Source organism: Brienomyrus brachyistius, chromosome 23, assembly GCF_023856365.1.
Source record: "Brienomyrus brachyistius isolate T26 chromosome 23, BBRACH_0.4, whole genome shotgun sequence".
NCBI lineage: Eukaryota > Metazoa > Chordata > Actinopteri > Osteoglossiformes > Mormyridae > Brienomyrus > Brienomyrus brachyistius.
This window is the reverse complement of record NC_064555.1, coordinates 18517906-18538111: the sequence shown is the minus strand read 5'-3', so window position 1 is coordinate 18538111 and position 20206 is coordinate 18517906. Positions and strand designations below refer to the sequence as shown.

Sequence of the window (20206 nt, the reverse complement as noted above, 5' to 3'; positions counted from 1 at the left end):
TAACAATTTTATGTATGTAAGTATGTAAGTGTGATTCCACCGTGCACCAGCAGGTGGATAAGAACAGCAGCTTGCTCATGGTTTCCCCGGAAACCATCGGTAAGGAACGCGAACCAGGAGCGACCGGCGGCTTCTCATTGGTCTGATCATCTGCTCATTGGCCAATCATCAGATATGAGCACTGGCTTTAAGCTTGGAGACTGAAAATAGCAAGTTGTACAAGTAGACAGCCTGGAGGATGAGTTCCCCCCCTGCCCACCTCAAAGTGAGTCGAACCTGGCCGAAGGACCCGTCCGCCCCCACCCCCACCCCCCTCCCCATGACCTGATCCAGACCAGTTTATGAGAAGAGGCTCTTCACACTGAACTGGTGAGCATGATCCACGCTGCCATCACCATCACTCTTTGTGTATTTTCATCGCTCCCTAAATAAATCTTGACCCTCACGGGGTATACGCCTGAAATCATTTCATAGGCTTCCTAGACCGTTAAAATATTTGACAGTAATGAGGATGTGAACAATAGCATGAAGCATTATAAGGGTCTCTCTCTACTGCCCCATAAAACGAGCGTCTATTTCTGTATCTGCATGATGGGTGGCTAAAGTAACAAGGAAAAGTGGAACACCCAACTGTGCTGTGCGGTCGCTGGGGGGGGTGCGTCACAGAGAGGTAAGTGTAAAAACGAATGCCACCCAAGATCTTCCTACCCACCCAAGCGAGCCCAGATCACCTTCCCACAAAGAGAGTGCAAAGACACCCAGACATACCGTGTGTCATCAGTATGTACCATTCTGACTGCAAAGAATTCTGGGAGTTCCTGGAGCCTGTCCCAGGCAGCACAGAATCTCCTGATATCAGTTTAAACATTTCAGCAAATAAAAAAATGATCATAAATATTTATCCAACATGTAATTACAAACCGCAAACTCACATATTTTTTGCTTTGGGACAAAACTGTTGTGTGGTGGTGCAGTGGTCAGCACTGTTGCCTCACACCTGTGGGACCAGCGTTTGAGTCTCTGCCTGGGTTCCGTGTGAGTGAGGTTTGCAAATTCTCCCTGTGTAGTCCAAGCCTTTCTGATCATGGTCCAAAAACATGCTTAAGTTCATTTTAGTGACTAAATTGCCTGAGTGACTGGTGTCTGAGTGTGTCCTGTGATGAGTTGGTGCCCCATCCTGGGTTGTTCCCTGCTTTGTGCCGATAGCCTCCGTTATAGGCTCCAGACCCCCTGTGATCCTGAATAGGACAAGTGGTTACAGAAAACAGATGTATGGATTGATGGATGTTGTATTTTGAGGACGTCTGTGTGAACATAGAGGCAAGAACTGGAATCTAACCCAGGGATGTGATGCCACAGTCTGAGCCAGCAGGGATGCCCATCTGTAGGAGTAAAAACTGAATCCTGAAGCTCCTGGTCCAGGCAGTTGAGGAATAGCTAAAATAAATGGTAAAATAAATTTAGCAGACAGAGGTTTTTCTGAAGACAGTTTCCACGTCGCTCTCATGAATAGTGAGTGGTGGGGGGGAGACACTGTGAAAGCAGGCGCAGATCGGGCTCAGACTGGGGTGGGGGACCAGTCTTCCTTTTAGGCTTTTCCAAACTGACTTGATATTATTGGCAGAAAGTTGATCCTGCAGCTATTAATGGCTTTTATGGTTTCAGGCCTCACCCTGTGTCAGGCTGAGGAGTTTGGAGATCCAGAAGGAGCATCACATAGAACCACTGCTCTTTCAGATCAAGAGGAGATACCCCAGAAGGAGCAAAATATGTGACCTTGGAGGTCAGGTCTGGCTGACGCAGCATGCGGCCACCATGACCTACAGAAGCCGTCAGAAGATAGACGGCAGGAATATTCGCGAAATATTAAGACATACAAAAATGTCTGTACGGTTTGTATAGTTAAATATGTATTAGACCCTTGCGTGCTATATTTAGACAAGGAAACTAAGATGAGCTTTAATTTATTAACTCATGAGAAGTTGCAGAATACATTCAGACATAATACATTGGTCTTTTGAATTCATGATATGTACTTAAAACGTGAACATCTGGAAATACAGAGTGGAGGGTGGCTTGAAAAAGCAGAGTGATGGTATTTAATGAATCCTGGGTTGCTTTCTTTGCTTGTCGCCTAAATCCATTTGAACATCCTAAAGGCATGAGCTGCAGCTGCCTGCACGGAATCTGGGCTTTGCTCTTTCTGCTTATCCCAGCTACGCCGCCAGCAGATGGATATAACTTCCCCCAAACACTGTGATATTACTACATTGAGTTTGTGTAGTTGACATGTCACTCAGTGAGGATGTATCATTAGCAGTGAGCATAAACGCACACATACACACACAGCAACAGCAGTGGGTTGTATTAAATGTTCCAGATGTTTTATTAGTGTTGATTGCCCTTGCTGTGTTTAGTGTGACCTCCACAGTGATCCCCTTGGCACCCACTGCAGGGCTCAGCCAGCCTGTAAGGGTCTCAGAGGTTGTGTGGCTTCAGGATGATTTTCACTTTCACACTCCTACAGACACTCTTATTCTCTAATGTACAGCAACCGGCTATTTTCACAATGGCACTTTCAAAACTCCACAAAATAAATAAAAAATGACCAGTGCGATACCTACAGAAAAAGAGATTTTAGCTTCTTGTTTCTTTGTAACATATTTAAATTTCCCTTTTTATTTCTTGAATTAAAAATATCTTTTCCTAGAACACAGAATGGTTTCTCTTAATCAGTGAGGAAGTGACCAAGAACAATGTTTCCCACAGTGCACAGACAGACACGTGATGGACACCCACAGAGTGAGCGAGCATGAAGGAGGAGCAATGTGCTTTCTCAGGAGCAAAGAGAGAAGATGCTCCCAGCCACTCAGTCAGAAACAACAGACACCTTAAAATACACCTTAAAAATCATTCGACCTCTAAAAAACACCACTACAACCAAAAAGGTTACAAAAGGGGCCGAATGACAGGGCTACGGAATGCTCTGTCCCCTAGAGGGACTCGGCAGGTCCATGGAGACTCAGAGTGGCAGTGACTCCAATGGGAATGTTCAGCAAGAAGGGAGTTTGGGCCCTCAAAACCCTGAGGGGGGGGGTAAGAAAGAGGGACAGAAAGGTACGTAGGAAGAGGAGGAGAAAGAGGGGAAGAAGGGGAGGCAGTGAAGAAGTATCATATTCACAAAACCGAGGCTTTTACAAGACATGATGACCCCGCCAATCTACAGGACCACTATGCAGCTGCCGTTTGTACATAGAGTAGAGTAAATAGAGCGGTATTTAGGTGCACAGCAATGAAAGAGCACAGAGAAACAGTACCATAACAGGATGTAAACATTGCACTGTACTGGCAGGAGTTCACTGAAGGTGTAGTATAGAGACAAGCCAGCAAACAGGGACACATTCTCTCCTTTCTCAGGTCAGTCCTCTCCACGTCGCACACCACGGGTGGCGTTGTCATGGTATTGGGTTTGGGGGGGGAGGGGGGGGGGGGCATAGAGCAGGATGACTAAATACACAGGTCACCATTTAATAGTATGTTTCCTTTTCCACCCATCCTGCAGAGAGAGAGAGAGAGAGAGAAAGAGAGAGAGAGAAAGCGAGAGGGAAAAGTTAGGAGGTTCGCTCAGTCATCCTGAATCCTGGAGAGTATCAGCATTGATTGATGTCATTGTGCTGATATGCCTGTTCTGTAATTGGAAGTCTTTCTATTGCGTCCCTTGTAACATGTGTCTTATTATCCACTCGGAAGGCTGGGCTGCAGCCCTGAGACTGGACACCATCGTTGTCCTGGTCTTCCTCATGTGGCAGCATAGAAGTGATGCATTTTTAAAAGATCATGATTCATGCGATGAAGATATGAAAAGATTTCAAAAATATCATTTTTTTCTTCATGGCGTAGTCGACACTACAATTTTGGTTTACCTTTCATTTTTGTGCGAATTATCTTTTTTAAGATTTAAAAAGAGTGGTTTTTCATTCTTAGTTTTCGTCTTAGTCCTTGTTAACGATTATAACCTGGCCACCCATCAGCTGACACAGGTGGCCAAATTGTGGGAATCACTGGCTCCGCGTGGTCGTTTAACAGCCATGACACAGAGTAGGCAGCGCAGATGGAGTGGGCGGAGAGTAGGACCACTTACTAGCCAATGTAATATGAGGCCATTTACACCCCCAATACAAACGCCTATTAAGGGTGACTTCATACACATCAGGACTCTTACACCAGTGTAGCCTGAGACCTCATTAAGATCAGAAGTCTCAATGTTATGTGTCTCGCAGACATTTCTGCTTGTAGTTTTCAAAGGGTAGCATGGCTGATTGGCCATGATTGGCTTGGGGTGTTTTGAGTCCTGCTGTGCCAAGGCCGTGTTAAATTCCTCCTGTCGCCTGAACCCTTACAGGAAGTCCTGGAGCATGTAAATCAGAATCTCACCTCCTTCATCCCGCAAAGAAATGGCAGCTTTTCTGCTTGAAGAAGAAGGCCCAATACCCCACTACACAAAATTCAGGACTTACACCACGACTTCCACATAAGGTTCCTCATTTAGGTTCTTGATAATATACTGTGAGGGGGTTCTGCCATTTTGTGTATTACTGACATTGGGCTTTGCTCAAAAATAAGAAAACAAACCCAGGGTTATTGCTGATGAATCTGAGTAGGTGTTTGTGAAACAGTGTGAATGAGGGTGCCTCCATACCTCCAGGGTGTCTGCGCAGGAGGAGCTTTCGGATTTCGTCGTAAACAAAGATGAGGAAACTGTAGGGAAAAGCGCAGAACCACCAGAGGGGCCTGGGAGAGGAGGGAGAGGCGGAGTGAGCCTCCTGCAGAGAGCCATTCAGTCCTCTGAGCGAGACACAGCAGTCAGCTCCGGGCATTCAGGGGGTACTCATACTCACTTGAGGGGGTACATCCTGAGCGCCACGTCCATGCCCGGGCAGTAGGACAGGAAGGCGGCCAGAGCTGTCTCCTCAAACAGCCCGAAGATCAGGATCTTATTTCTGAGAGTAACCAGAAATAGCAGAGCAGAAAGCTCAGAAACACAAAGGGCCAGATCGCAGGCCATGGTTTTACGGGCAGGCCGCTCAGGGTAGGCCGCTCAAGGTAGGCCGCTCAAGGCAGGCCACTCAAGGCAGGCCGCTCAGGGTAGGCCGCTCAAGGCAGGCCACTCAAGGCAGGCCGCTCAAGGTAGGCCGCTCAGGGTAGGCCGCTCAAGGCAGGCCACTCAAGGCAGGCCGCTCAAGGTAGGCCGCTCAAGGCAGGCCACTCAAGGCAGGCCGCTCAGGGGACTCACTTCATGCCCTGCTGGAAGACTGAGTTTCTGCGCGTTTTGCAGATGATGACGTCGGCCCACTGCACCACCACGATGCTGACGAAGAAGGCCGTGTGGCAGGTGAACTCCACAATCTTCCTCTGCTCGTAGGTCTGGGGGAGTAAGGGGGGTGCTTAGTGAGGCCCAGGATCATGCTCAGGCGGGGGGCGAGGCCAACGGGACACCTGACTTACCCACTGCTGGCCATAGCTGTCCTCCAGGTCGTTAACGGAACGATCATCCCATTTCAGACGGATGCCGACCAGCAGCGAGGGCAGGAAACCGTTTTCTGCCAGGATGACGAAGTAGCTGAAGAAGCCACCCAGGGCCTGGATCATGCCTACAAAGGGTGACAAGGGAGTGAGTAAGAGATCAGGAAATGGGGGTCACAGATAGGAGCACGAAGCACCGCAAACTGCGCACCATCTGCCCATGACACGCTGCCTCTAATTCAGCCAAATGCTGAAATTTTAATGGTGATAGGTTAATCTAAAGGCTCGTACTGGCTTAAATTAAACACAGACATTAAACACAGTGCCTTCCACCAGGGAAATGCATACATTTCCCATCATGCTCTGGTATACATAAAAATAGAGTTTATTAATCTCTGTAGTTAAATGCAAATGCTTTCCCACTAGAGGGCAGTGTGGAGTGGAAGCTGGGCCATGCAGGGCACACACCAATCTGTCCGTAGGCGATGCTGATGAGTCTCTCATTGACCAGCTTGTCCACTCGTGGGTTCCTGGGCTGCCTCTTCATGATGTCACTCTCAGCGGCCTCATAGGCCAGGGAGATGGCCGGTACCTGCGTTGCACACAGGCCAATGACCATGCGGCAAAAACTACAGGAAGACCCTGTCCTGCTGACAGTATACGAAGTACAAAGGACTGCAGCTTGACTCTCACCATGTCAGTGCCCAGGTCAATGCAGAGGATGGTGATGGTGCCCAGTGGCAGGGGGATGTTCACCATGATGAAGAAGAGGAAGGGCGTGATCTCGGGGATGTTGCTAGTCAGAGTGTAAGCGATAGACTTTTTCAGGTTGTCGAAGATCAGGCGACCTGCCAGGATGACATGGAGGTGAGTTGGTCTTCACCGGGGTAGCCCTGTGTCTAGTTCTGTCTCACTCTGTATCAACCTGTGCTGTCTCACACTGTCGTGTATCACTCTCTGCGTCGCTCATCACAGCAGCTCTGTGTTGTCTATTACCTTGCGCTGTCTCACTCTGTGTTCTGTCTCACTCTTTGCGTTGTTCACCGTAGAAACTCTGTGTTCTGTATCCCTCGGTGCTCTTTCTCACTCTCTGCATCGATCACCACTGCAGGTCTTTCTCACTCTGTACTCTGTATCACACTGTGCTATCTCACTCCATATTTCATATCACTCAGTGTTGTCTCACTCTCTCCGTTGCTCACCACAGCAGCTATATCTCACTCTGTATCACTCTCTCCGTTGCTCACCACAGCAGCTATATCTCACTCTGTATCACTCTCTCCGTTGCTCACCACAGCAGCTATATCTCACTCTGTATCACTCTCTCCGTTGCTCACCACAGCAGCTATATCTCACTCTGTATCACTCTCTCCGTTGCTCACCACAGCAGCTGTCTCATTCTCTACATCGCTCATCACAGCAGCTCTGTCTCACTCCCAGCTTCTCTCACTTACCCTCTTCCACACCCGTGACGATAGAGGCGAAGTTGTCATCGAGCAGAATCATGTCAGCAGCCTGCTTGGACACATCGGAGCCAGAAATTCCCATGGCGACACCAATGTCGGCCTTCTTCAGTGCTGGTGAGTCATTCACTCCATCGCCAGTCACAGCCACGATGGCTCCCTGCCAAGGACAAGATGTGGATGCAGGTCACTGCTGCCTCGTGTCTACAGAACGTGACACACAATGGCCGTCAAAGGCTTTTTACGGCAATTTGCTCTTTTAGTAAAGAATACAAGACAGAAACGATAGTCAGTTGCTATAAAACAGATGATAGATAGCATGTCATAGAAAAGCATTAATATAAAGATCAGACAAAACAACTGGATATGTTAGTGTATGTATACAAGATGCATGATATTGTGTATAAAATTTCATAATGTATGTTAAATATTTGCAAAGTGTATATTTTATATTACACATACGTCATTAAATACTACATGTTTCCATATGACTGCTACAGTGTTATAGCAACTCTGTGCTATTACATTGATCATAGTCTATCCATGTTTTTTAGAAGCAAGAATGTGTGGAAGAAAAGTTTGAAAAGATCAGATTTTCATAGTTTTAGTGGTACAATATAATTTTAAATTCAGTTGCATTTACTTTGACATTTTTTCAATTTGTGCTGGAAAATATAGTGTTAGTGAGGGCAGGGAAGCACGTTAGGGTGCCATGACACAGAATAGGAAGTGCAGACAGAACAAATGGCGATAACGATAGCCGCTCTGGGCACAGCCAGAGGCCATGAAGTAACTCTCCGGTCTCCAAGGTCACCGACAGAATGGTTTGGACGAATGGACTGGTGTCGGCACCATCCGAAGGGGAACTAGCTGATTATCAGAAAATAACAATCCCGCTACAAAAAACTGCATGCAAAGTAATCAAGGACAGGTGCTTTGACGCTGGGCGGATGCATGGCTGACACCGAAAGGGTGGGGAATCAATCACAATACGTAAACCGGACAGGGGTGTGTCAGATCGTTGGCGGACTAACCAATGAAATCTAATTTCTTGACTAACCAAAGATAATCAAATATACTATAAGAGGAAGCGTGTGAGTCATGCATGGGGAGAGGCTATTCTCCGGTTTCTCTTCTCCTGTCAAATCATTGAGTTTGATTGTTTCAACTTCCACAAAAGCTAGATAGACATGGGGGTGCTATGCTGACTCATCGTATGGGGGGGGGGGCACCTGTCTCTGGCAGCCTTCCACGATGATGAGCTTCTGCTGAGGGGACGTCCTGGCAAAAACAATCTCAGTATGGTTCCTCAGCACCTCGTCCATCTGTTCCTGAGTGAGGTCTTTCAGGTCTGTCCCATGGATCACGCAGGCCTTAGCGTCCCTGATGTGCACATATGCACACACACACACACACACACACACACACACACACACACACACACACACACACACAGAAAACCAGCCTCATGTCAGCGACAGCCCAGTACATAAACGAGAATCACTGTGCATCTGCTCTAACATTACCTGCAGTAGCATACCATTATTCATTGCAGACATGCAGCTATTGTATAGCCCTGCCTCTGTGTGTGTGTATGTGTGTGTGCGTGAGCGAGTATGTTACCTGGGATTGACCTGGCTAACTGGAATGTTGAGCCGGGCTGCTATGTCCTCCACAGTCTCATTGCCCTCAGAGATGATGCCCACACCTTTAGCGATGGCCTTGGCAGTGATAGGGTGGTCCCCGGTCACCATGATGACCTTTATGCCAGCAGATCGGCACTTGCCCACGGCGTCAGGCACCGCAGCCCGAGGCGGGTCGATCATGGACATCAGGCCCACAAAGCACAAGTTGTCTGTTTGGAAGTTTACGTCATCACAGTCGAAGGCGAAACCCTTGGGGTACTTGTCCTCGGGCAGCAGAAGGTGGCAAAAACCTAGCGCATGGAGAAACAAGAATTAACGTACTATACTGTAATATGTGGTGATGCAGTGAAGGTTACTATGGTTACCAATAAAGGTCAGTGTGGTGAAGCCGTGAAGGTTATTATGGTTACTGATGAAAGTCAGTGTGATGAAGCAGTGAAGATTACTATGGTTACCAAAGATCAGTGTGATGAAGCAGTGAAGGCTACCATGGTTACCAAAGAAGGTCAGTGTGGTGAAACAATGATGGTTGCTATGGTCACTAATGACAGTCAGTCTGATGAAGCAGTGAAGGTTGCTATGGGTACTGATGACGGTCCTGTGATGAAGCATCGTGGTTTGTACGATAAGTTGTGAAGGCCAGTGTGATGTACAACATGGTGGAATAAAAATGAAAAGCAGTCTCATTTGCTTGTTAGCTTTCAGCTTGGCCTACAGCCCACCAACTCACCTAACACCCTCTCCCCCAGGCCACCCAGCTCCAGATAGGCATTCTGAAAGGCCTCCTTCATCTCCTCATCCATGGGCTGCTCCTTGCCCTGCAGTATGATGGTGGAGCAGCGGTCCAGGATGCGCTCCGGTGCGCCCTTCATCACCAGCAGGTAGCGGTTGTCACCGGGGTCCTCCGTCTCATGCACAGACAGCTGCAGACACACATGGGATCACAGCACGCATGTGCCTAAGTGATGAGCTGTTACGCATCACAGCTGTTAAATATTCTGATGAATTAATGGCTCAACCTGCAGTCTTTATAAATGCCATGTGACGGCGTCTCCTAAACCAGCAAATAATATCTTTAGAGTTTAAGAAGAAAATTTCGATAATGATCCCTAAGTATACTCGCTGGCTAAAGCCATTTAGCAAACGGTCCCTCTATGGTGTCGCTTAACAGACAGCATCCCAGCCCCAGATCCTTAGGAAAGACAGGATGAACTTAATTAATTTCAGGAGGAATCTCCGGATATTGTGATCTTCTAACTGGAAACAACCTTGATGTGGATACTCCAACAGACCCTGCAAAGGACATTCCCTGCGGGTTTAACTGGAACACACTGCCTTGCGCTAAAATGTGGGGAGGGCTGACCCCAGTCCCTCTCGCAGGTATACATGGGCACAGCCGCATCCCAGTGGCCAGGGTCCCGCCCTCACCTGGTACTTGTTGGTGGAGTTGAACGGGATCTCAGCCACCTTCTTGTTGTTGTCCCTCATGGATTTTACAGAGCCGCAGGACAGCTCGATGCATTTGAGCAGGGCTGACTCGGAGGCATCCCCCGCCACCTCCCTCTTGAGGATCGGCATGTTCTCCTGGCCGGCCTTGAACACGGCACGATTGCAGAGCGAAGCGATTCGTGCCAGGGATGCCCACGTCACTGAGCTCTTGTCAAAAGAGGTCCCTGAAGATTTGGGAGGTGCGAGAATCCATGACATGATCCTGCCTGTGACAACACTGTGATATTCATACTCTACAGCAGTGTTTCCCATCCCTGTCCTCAGGGACCCACACCCAGCTATAGGGAGCAAAAACATGGGCTGTCTGTGGGCCCCAAGGACCGAACTGGGAAACATTGGTCTATAGTAAACAGTGTGCTACACAAAATGGCTGCCACTCCAGGCCTAACCACGAGTGAGTCACACAGAAAAAAAGCCTCACCAGACTGGTCCTCGGTGGTGTCTGCCTCATGGATCTGGTTGTCGAACCACATGTGGGCCACGGTCATGCGGTTCTGGGTCAGGGTGCCCGTCTTGTCAGAGCAGATGGTGGAGGTGGAGCCCAGGGTCTCCACAGCCTCCAGGTTCTTCACCAGGCAGTTCTTGCGGGCCATGCGTTTGGCAGTGAGAGTCAGGCACACCTGGAGAGACAGGGGACTGGTGTGTCACGCACAAGACACCCCCACACACACACACACATGTCCACCCACTACTGCCAGGACCAGTGAGAACTGCACCCCCCCCCCCCCAGAGAGAAAAATATTTAATAGGGACGTGATTCCCCAAGCTGACTCATGATCCCGGCCAGCTGTTAAAGGTCCGGTTAATATATTAGCCTTCCACACACGAGACATTGGACTGGATCCATTATGGCCCAGTAACCGAAATGAGTTTCACTCCGCTGCTCTATGATTCTTCTCGTATCTGCATAGTGGAGTGTTTGGTGCGTATTGTTATCTATACCACTGCACTGTCAAATTCCTCAAGCTGAAGGGTGCTGATTACTGTTCTATTACTGGACATGTAGTGCTAGCCAGGCGAATCACAGCAGGGTATCGATGCGCCATTATAGCCTTTTATTCTGACTACAGAAACGATAAAAGCAGAGGAGCTGCCACATATCAGCCTGACAGCAACAGTGCTGCAGGCTGAGGGGCAGGACCTGCGCTTACTGAAATTATATATATATATATATATATATATATATATATACACATAAATAAAGTCAGCCTCATGTTATGTTTATTTCTTTGTCTCTGCAGCCGAGTCTTTACAAACATACAACTCATGGCCTGTCGTGCATTAACTCTTATTTATTACCCGCTGTTCCATCCACAACCCTGTACTGTATAAGTGTTTGAAAGATGGATGGAGGAACGATGTTGAATATTGCTGTTGTTGAACATCGCAGATAAATATTGGATGTTGTACTTATTACGTACACATTCACTGTAGAGTCTGAGGGAAATACACAAATGACAATCCCGTTATACGCAGGACGCCGCGACCGACGCACTCACTGTGACTGTAGCCAACAAGCCTTCGGGGACGTTAGCAACAATGATCCCGATGAGGAAGATGACGGCCTCCAGCCAAGAGTAGCCGAGAACGAGGGAGAGGACGAAGAAGGTGACGCCCAAGAAGACAGCCACGCCCGTGATCAGGTGGATGAAGTGCTCGATCTCCTTGGCAATGGGGGTCTTTCCGGTTTCCAGGCCGGAGGTCAGGGTGGCAATCCGGCCCATGACGGTGCGGTCACCCGTGCAGACCACAATGCCACGTGCCGTGCCTGGGAGGAGAACAAGAGCCCAGGTTCAAACTCATCCTGGAGGCCGCTGTCAACATCACAGGCACAGCGAGTGGTGCAGGACAACAGCACGGTACATACTGAGCATTCTGTTACGGCTGAAGGCGAAGTAAAGGTGGACAGGTTAGGCCGTGTCCCCACAGTGCCTTCGAGACAGCGAGGCACGGTACCTTCGACACAGTTGGTGGAGAAGAAGGCGATGTTGCGTGTCTCCAGGGGGTTGTCATGGGTACAGTCAGGTGATCGGGTCTGGGGCTCCGATTCGCCAGTAAGAGAGGAGTTGTCCACCTGAATGAAACAATGCAATTAATTTAATTTTATTTACATTATAAAGATACCTTCTAAATATACATTAACATCACACATTTACCGAGCAGTACTGTAGACGGCAGTGCTGCAGTGTGCACATCAGCAGTGCACAATGTGAGTGCAGAGTCAGTGTGTACTTACCTTACAACCGTGAGAGGAGACAATTCGGAGGTCAGCAGGGATCCGATCCCCCCCCTTCACCTCCACCAGGTCTCCCGCCACCACCTCCTCAGCATTAATCTGCATCTTCTCTCCTTCACGGATCACCAGGGCTTGCTGAATCATGTGACCCACAGTGGTTAGTGGTCACACACAGCCGTCGCCACACTATTGCAGCAGCACACTCAGCAGTGACTTAAGCAACAAGATGAACAGCTGCAACAGACACGGTAACAGAAAAGTGTCCTTTTCATACCTGCGGCACCATGTTCTTAAAAGATTCCATGATTTTGGAGCTCTTTGCCTCCTGAAAGTAGGAGAAGCAGCCGGTGATGATGACGACAGCCGACAGCACGATCCCCAGGTACAGCTGCAGGACAGAAGAGGACAGAAAGTAAGAAATGATGGACCGATCAATCAGCTCGCAGTTTCCACATTCCAAATCCCCACAGCGATATCCCCCTTCGTCACACTGACCCTTGCTGATCCCATTCCATGGAAACACAGCCACGCATCTTCCCTCCCCGATATCGGCCACGCCCCCTCGAGACGGTTCTGTTTGTCCCACGCCCACTTACATTGTCCCCAGCCGGCTCGTCCTCCGTCGCTGCCTGGATGGCATAGGCTAAGAAGCAGAGGATGGCTCCGGTCCACAGCAGGATGGAAAAGCCGCCAAACAGCTGCCGGCAAAACTTGACCCACTCTGGGGTGGTGGGGGGCGGGGTGAGGGCATTGGGCCCGTCCCGGGCCAGGTACTCCGCTGCTCGGGCGTTGGTCAGGCCCTTTCGGGAGGACAGAGAGGATTCGTGGGTTTACTATAACCCGTAATTTAACTACAGCTGCGTATTTACCGTGCAGAAATCAGGGTAATTGAGATAAACTGCGAGTCTTTGAACTGTAAGAGGAAACACAGGGAGAACGCAGGGTGGAGTTAAAGCTCAGTCCTGCAGGTGTGAGACCACAGTGCTACCGACAGTCACCACAAAGCCCCAGGCATTGCACTGCACTGCACTGTATGAATGTATAATCCTTCCATGATCTCGTGACAATGTTAAATATCCAAGTGACGAGTATGTTACTTTCCATCGCCGATGTGAGTGGTACACCCTGCTCTCCAGCGTGACGCTCACCTGCACAATGTCCGTGTTGTATTTCCGACACACCTCCTCCACAGACATCTTGTGCTCAGTCTGGGGGGTAAGCAGAGAGACCTTTAGTTAAGGTACCGTGCCCTGGGGGGGAGCCAGAGTATAAAGGAAGCCATGTTAGGAACTCACCAGAGGGACCTCCTTCTTCAGGTCATCCAGGTCCTTGGTCTTGGGCTTCTTCTTGGGAGAGTCCTTATCATCACCATCCTGTGTGGTGTCCTCTTGATAATTGTCTGAGCGACCAAACTGTGGGGCAGAGAAGACACCATCGAGCAGCGGGAACCCGCACACGGACGTGTTCAGCACCATCACCCATGTCGATCTCACTGCACTCTGTTAGCCTCATTAAACATACCAACGGATGCATTTAGAATGTAAGGATGGATTTCATGGACTGCATCTAGCCGTCCGCTAATCCATCAATTGCTGCCTCCTCCCTCGCTCTCCTGAACTACGGACACAAGCCGTTCCTGGCTCACACGCCTTTTAACACCAATACCTCCATCATCTCTCCTCTTTCACTCCGCCATCTCTCCTCTCTCACTCTGCCATCTCTCCTCTCTCACTCCATCTCCACCATCTCTCCTCTTTAACTCCAATACCTCCACCATTTCTCCTCTTTCACTCATCTCTTCTCTCTCACTCCATCATATCTCCTCTTTAACTCAAATACCTTCATCATTACTCTTCTTCTGCTTACTCCAAGACCACTATAACTGTCAGTGCTTTCTTTGCACTCGCTCCTAAACCATGGAGAGAGGTCTTCTCTCTTATTCCATAACCATGGACAGTGACCTCCATGGTCGTTACAGGACCGCAGCCCGCTGAATCCTCTCTCTCCACACAAAGCACATAATCAGAGAGAGTGGCCTCCTCTTGTTCACTCCAAAACTATGGTCTGTTGGCCCTTTCACTCTCATAACCCTGAAATACTCGACTGGATCAGATCGTACATGCAAAGGAATTAAAATGTTATGATTTCGTGCATGAATTATTGTTTAATGGTATAAAGCAATGTTTCTCAACCCAGATGTGTTGAGAGGAAGCAAAAATATCGTCTGTTTTAGGGTTCCAAAGCACCGGGCTGAGAAACATTTGTATATTATATATTTGTATGCTTTTGTATCGTACCCCTTAATACAATGATATCTCCCCTGATGGTTTAGGGCGTCACAATACATGTCTATATTCATGGTATATAATACAAAAATATACAGTTAGCTTAAACATTTAGCAATTCTGACTAGGTACCATTTATATGGATTGTATCAACAAAACAAGTCTGTGTATATATTTGCATTGCAAACACCATCAGAGACAACCGATAATCATAATATTTGAACATGAAAAAATGCTACAGTAACATGCAGCATTAATATACACCCTGTCCGTTTTTTAATAGTGATGCCACTGGGGTATTGATCTGATGGCTTTGTCACATTTTCACTGGCTCCATATATGAATAGAAGCTAGATCATGAACATCTTGTTTTTCGTTAAATTCCTACGAATGACAATGTTACTAATGGCGCTACTCTTCATAGGGTATCAGAGGAAAAAAAGGCTGCATACATAAGCCACACAGACCAAGTAAGTTGGCATTTTCAAGGTCTGTGTGTGTCTCTGTGAGCGTATGTGTCTGCATGTCTGAGTGCTGGGATGTTTCTGTGGGAGGTCCTGGACGGGTCTCTGTGTCCAGTTATTACTGTAATTATAATGAATGTGTGTGAGTCGTTCTAGCCTCTAGCCAATGAGCTCTGTGGGGATTAAGGTCACGCACTGGGATTAACACACTAAACATGCCTGGTGCAGCCGCATGACGTCCCTCAAAATACACAGTTTCCTTTGCTCTCAATCGCTCTGTGTCTCAAACAGACATATAGAGACACACGCACAATTACCGACAAAGAGCTCATACAATCCAAGGCCCATTCCCAGAGATAAGGAATTTGTGCTGCAAACATGGTGACAGGCATTCATCTACACACAGACATGCGAGCGGCGATATGAAACATGGTGGCTGCCAGCTATAGGCCGATAAAGCAAGGTGATGCTCTGAAGTCAGACTCAGGCTGCTGAACCCTGACACAGAAAAGCTCGGGAGTCAGACCGTGCACCCCGTGCACTGCAGCAAACACGCACATCTGCCGCACGCACGCTAACCGTGACCCAGCAGATGTCATTAGTGCGTTAATGCTGTTCACCAGCTAGAAACAGAAAAGGAAAAAGCCATGCATGCTGTTAAGGTACATAACTGCGCTCTGCCTGCTCTTAATTGCGTATATGTGTGTCTCTGTAGCTCCTCTGCTTAGTCTTCAATGCAGCTAATGCCCGTTTCCCCTCAAAATGGCGTCTGCTGAGGTCAGCAAATTGTGCTGGGAAATAATCACTGATAGAATGTGCCTGGCCAGAGTGTGGACATATTACAGACGTCTGTCTGTCAGAGTAACAGTGCGTTTGTGTACGCGCACCAGTGCATGTTCCCTGTCTGGTCCTGCTCAGCTAGACGACTGCCGCTTTGATTCCCAAACCTCCCTTCAGCGGCACCTCCGCCATTCCATGTATTCGTTAAATGTAATTATTTCATTAAATACCTGAGCTAAATCAGCTGTTGCTTAGCCAAATAAAGTGTGCTTATGGTTGAGTCAAAAATGAGCCGGTGTATGGGACAGTTACTGTAAATGCTGAGCTGTCTTTAGGAGAGGTTTTGAAATGGCTAATCTGACACCTTGACAGACAATATCACGGTTTTACACTTACAGGAAGATCATTTGCAAATCATTTTATTTGCCTATAAATAAACATGCACATATTTGCAGTCCAGTTCAAAGGACAAATTTTTGTCTTGTACATACATTTCGGTATAGGCTTATATGTGACAAAAGGAAGTATGATGTTAACAGTAAACAGAGCCTACAAATACCACTGAGGCGAACCGATATGCGGTGGGCTGTACCACCATACGGAGAGGGCAGGTTCAGTCTTACGCAGAACCCCGGAGAGAGCTATGGTCTATCCTTCTGCCTCTGGCATAAATTTGCCCTATCACATTTCTTACTGGGGAATTTCCTATTCAGGCCACGCCCACATTTAAAGCATAAATCAAACCATGGGTGATTCCCTCTCAATAATCAGGATGACACCAAATCTATACAAATCCAGCAGCGATCTCCAAAGTATGGGGCTCACTGCAGCCTTCAAAATGCATGTGAAAGGATTGTTTTGCTAAGGTTAGACAAATAGTCCACCAGCAGAGTTCAATATAAAATAATTATTTGTGCGCGCAAGTTACCACGCCTATGTAAAATGCATAACAGTTGCTACAATTAAATTAAAGTCTATTCGACCCAAAAAGGAATATGTATGATTTAGCGCTAATTGTTAGTGTCTCTAGTGGTATGAATTGGGCATACACTCATTTTCAGTACAACCAGTGCTTTATGATTTTTAAGCTTTTTAAAGCAGTTCAGTCCAAACGTCCTCATGTTCGACTCTGATAGGTGTAAATGCAGCCGTGAACGTTCGAGACGTAGGGAGCCGGCATTGTACAGCCAGGGGAGGTAAAAAGGGGGGAAACGTACAGCATGCATCACATCATATTATGGGCTGAAAATGAATTAAGTCATATTATCACATGCGTATTTTACACACAACCGCGTTTTCACCCAATATAAGTGAATCAAAACATAATGATATTAAATATGCATGAATTATTTGTATTCCGTTTTGGGGAAAACAATCAAAGGTATGTTCTGTACATTTTCGTCGTAATTAATACAAAATACTATAAAAATTAAAACCTTACAGTATTGAAATGGCCTTTCTCATTAACAGTACACATGCACACGTATAATAAGCAGAGTAATATGAGTGACACAGCTGTGACAAAGCGAGAGAAATAAAATCGCACATCTTTTCAGCCAGCAGCCGCATTATGACGCCTGGGTGGGCGATTCGCTGTCATGCACAGACCTGACGCAATTTGCACAGTATAGTCGCGCCAGCTAGGGAATGTTCATTTAGCTGTGCTTTACTGAAATACCATACAAGGAGGTGATGACCTGATCTCCTATGTTATAAAAATGAAACGCACTACATATATCACAGTCACGCATTTGAACGTTTAATGGATGCGCATTACCCGCATAATAATTTATTGTACATGTTAGTTCGTTTCTTTTTTGACTGAGGCACCCCACCTGTCCAGAAAGACATCTGATTTCAGACTTGGCAAAGGCGCGTTTATATTATATTAAAGGACATAGACGGAACGACTGTCTTACCCCCATATTGGCGATGACTGTCGCTTTCCTTCAGCTGATGAAACGGTTGTTTTTGCTCTGCACACTTAAAAAATGATGGAACAAGAAAATTACAGTTCCCTGCTCAATTTTCGTTTTTTTTTCTTGAAGGAAAAAAGAATACGACGGTTACAAAAAAATAATAATAAAATCTACTGTATCAAAATAGTGTCAGAATTAATATGGGGATACGTGAAAAGACAACGAGTCTGACATTGAGCGCCTCTGGGAGGTTTTATTCAAATTGAGAAATATTTGTGTTTTATTCTAATAGTATAATAACAGACGGGGTAGCTAGCGAAGATGCAGGTGTCTCACTAGTCGATCTGCGGCTGTCGAAATAATACCGTTGAAAAACGGAGCCGTGTCGCCTGATTTGGTTTTTAATTGTGGTCTCCCTCCGCGGCGCTGCAATCAGCAGCTGCACCCCCTTTTTCTCCTCCGCACCACTCTGCCTGAGGAAGAAGAGCCAGCGAGTATGCGTACGCGCACTCCCTACAGCCCGGAGATCAGAAACGGCGCGCCGACGGACCCGCCCAACGGACCACGGCCACCTCCAATAGGGAGCGGAAGGATTTCGGAGCGACAGGCGAGATGGCCACTCGTGTCAGAGAAGCGCCGGTGACGGGCAGGCGGATGGTGCCGGCGCCACGCCCACTTTACTGCAGAATTCCTGGGCTGCCAGGCAACCCGTGCGCGCGACCTTGGCCGAGGAGTTTGAATGGGCGCGCAGCGGTTACCTGTCTTTACTTTCGTGTACAGATTGCAGTAGTCTGTGCATTTCGTGAAAGCCCAGTCATCTGCAGTGCCATTGCTAGTGTCACTTATCGTATACATCCAGTTGTACGCTGTTATTTTACAGATTGTGATGAAATGTACCAGTGGGGTTACACAGGAATGCGTCTTTGCACAAATCCCACCTTAATCTCCTTTCCACTATACCTACTCAGGTGTACAGGGGAGAGCTAGGCTTAGAGTCCAAGCACTGGGAGGGAAGAACAGTGATATGACAATTCTACGAAATACAGGATTCAAACCAGCAACCTTCTGATCAGAAGTACAGAGGTCGAGCCTGAGCCTACTGAGCCACAGACCATTCCTGGGGAGGGGTTTTGCACCCATAAGTTTGATAACTTTGATAACTTTTGGTTAAGAGCATACTCTGTGATCTTTGGTGTTCGTTTTCAGATAACTAATATTTTCTCAAAATCTGAACATTTTCGTTTTGTTTCTGAAAGTTTTTTTAAATATATTTTACTGATATGTTCAAAGTTTTACATCTTCGGTCACTATCTTCGACTCCTGTTATTAGCTGAAATAATTACCACATGCAGCACAGAGAAAACAGTTGGACAAAGGCAGACCAAGCTGATAGATGGCAGAATTCAGTCAGTGAGACATTATCACATACAAAGAGCCTGTGCGATGTGTGTGGGTGTAATGTGTGGCTGCTGTTGTGAGGACACCTCCCATGTACTCTGTGTTCATGTGATTTTTTGCAACTGCAACAGCATCGACCACGAATGCATGACAAGAAACTCCGCAGAGCTGCATGTGTTGTGCTATATGAATGTCCCAACACCTGATATTACTGATATTATAAGGCCCTTCAACTTTGGGCAGCTGGCTGGCACGACACTTTCGATTCGAGACAAGTCTGCACACGCATTTAAGAGTATGTAGCTTTTATTATCTTGTAAATAGTCTCTAGGGTTTGCAAACCATCCCAACACTTTTGATGTATCTAATTTAAAATTTATAATGGAATAATATAGGTTTGCTGTAAGATTTCTTGCGTGAGCGTGAGAGTCTGAAAGCATGAGAATGCGTGAGAGTTGGCGCCCTGTATGATGTACAAAATGGGAATTCATAGTGGGTACTGCTTGCATTCATATGATTATCTCAGTATCTTTTCTGTACTTCTAAGCTCTGGCATGTCGGTGTCGTTTGTGTGTGCATTTTCTTTTTGTCATGTCATATTTTGCTCTTTCTTTTTCTGAGAATAAACTAAGTGTCTGATAGCTCAATTAATTTATTACTCCCCCCCCCCCCCTTCAAATAAAAAGGGATTGTTTCATTTACTAGAGACCCTGGATATTGACATTGGACTTCTAGATTTTGGTGGAGGAATTTCGGAGTGAGTTTTTATCTTTTGGTTACATTTGTTAAGATTTTGTTGGACATTTATGTTTATTTTGCAGGAACTTTTATCCACAGCAACATATATTTTTACCACACCTATACCCACTGAGCCACATCTGTACCCTTTGAGCCACACCTATGCCCTCTGAGTCACACCTATGCCCTCTGAGCCACACCTATAGCCTCTATGGCACACCTATACCCTCTGATCTATATCTATA

The 20206-nt window shown here is 47.0% G+C and overlaps 1 protein-coding gene across 1 annotated transcript; it reads right to left on the bottom strand.

Moving 5' to 3' along the window:
- Positions 1 to 2362: 2362 nt before the first annotated feature.
- On the bottom strand, positions 2363 to 18332 carry LOC125719225 (sodium/potassium-transporting ATPase subunit alpha-3). The gene is made up of 22 exons (XM_048993804.1): positions 18191 to 18332; positions 17826 to 17889; positions 13673 to 13789; positions 13526 to 13585; positions 12974 to 13177; positions 12652 to 12765; positions 12378 to 12512; positions 12098 to 12215; positions 11641 to 11909; positions 10563 to 10761; positions 10061 to 10305; positions 9363 to 9555; positions 8610 to 8922; positions 8219 to 8369; positions 6978 to 7146; positions 6217 to 6371; positions 5992 to 6115; positions 5506 to 5651; positions 5294 to 5424; positions 4899 to 5000; positions 4700 to 4791; positions 2363 to 3556 (listed from the first exon to the last, which is right to left on the bottom strand). The coding sequence occupies exons 2-22, from the start codon at positions 17829 to 17831 to the stop codon at positions 3528 to 3530; spliced, it is 3072 nt and encodes a 1023-aa protein (XP_048849761.1). The 5' UTR covers positions 17832 to 17889; positions 18191 to 18332; the 3' UTR covers positions 2363 to 3527.
- Between the last annotated feature and the right edge of the window lie 1874 nt (positions 18333 to 20206).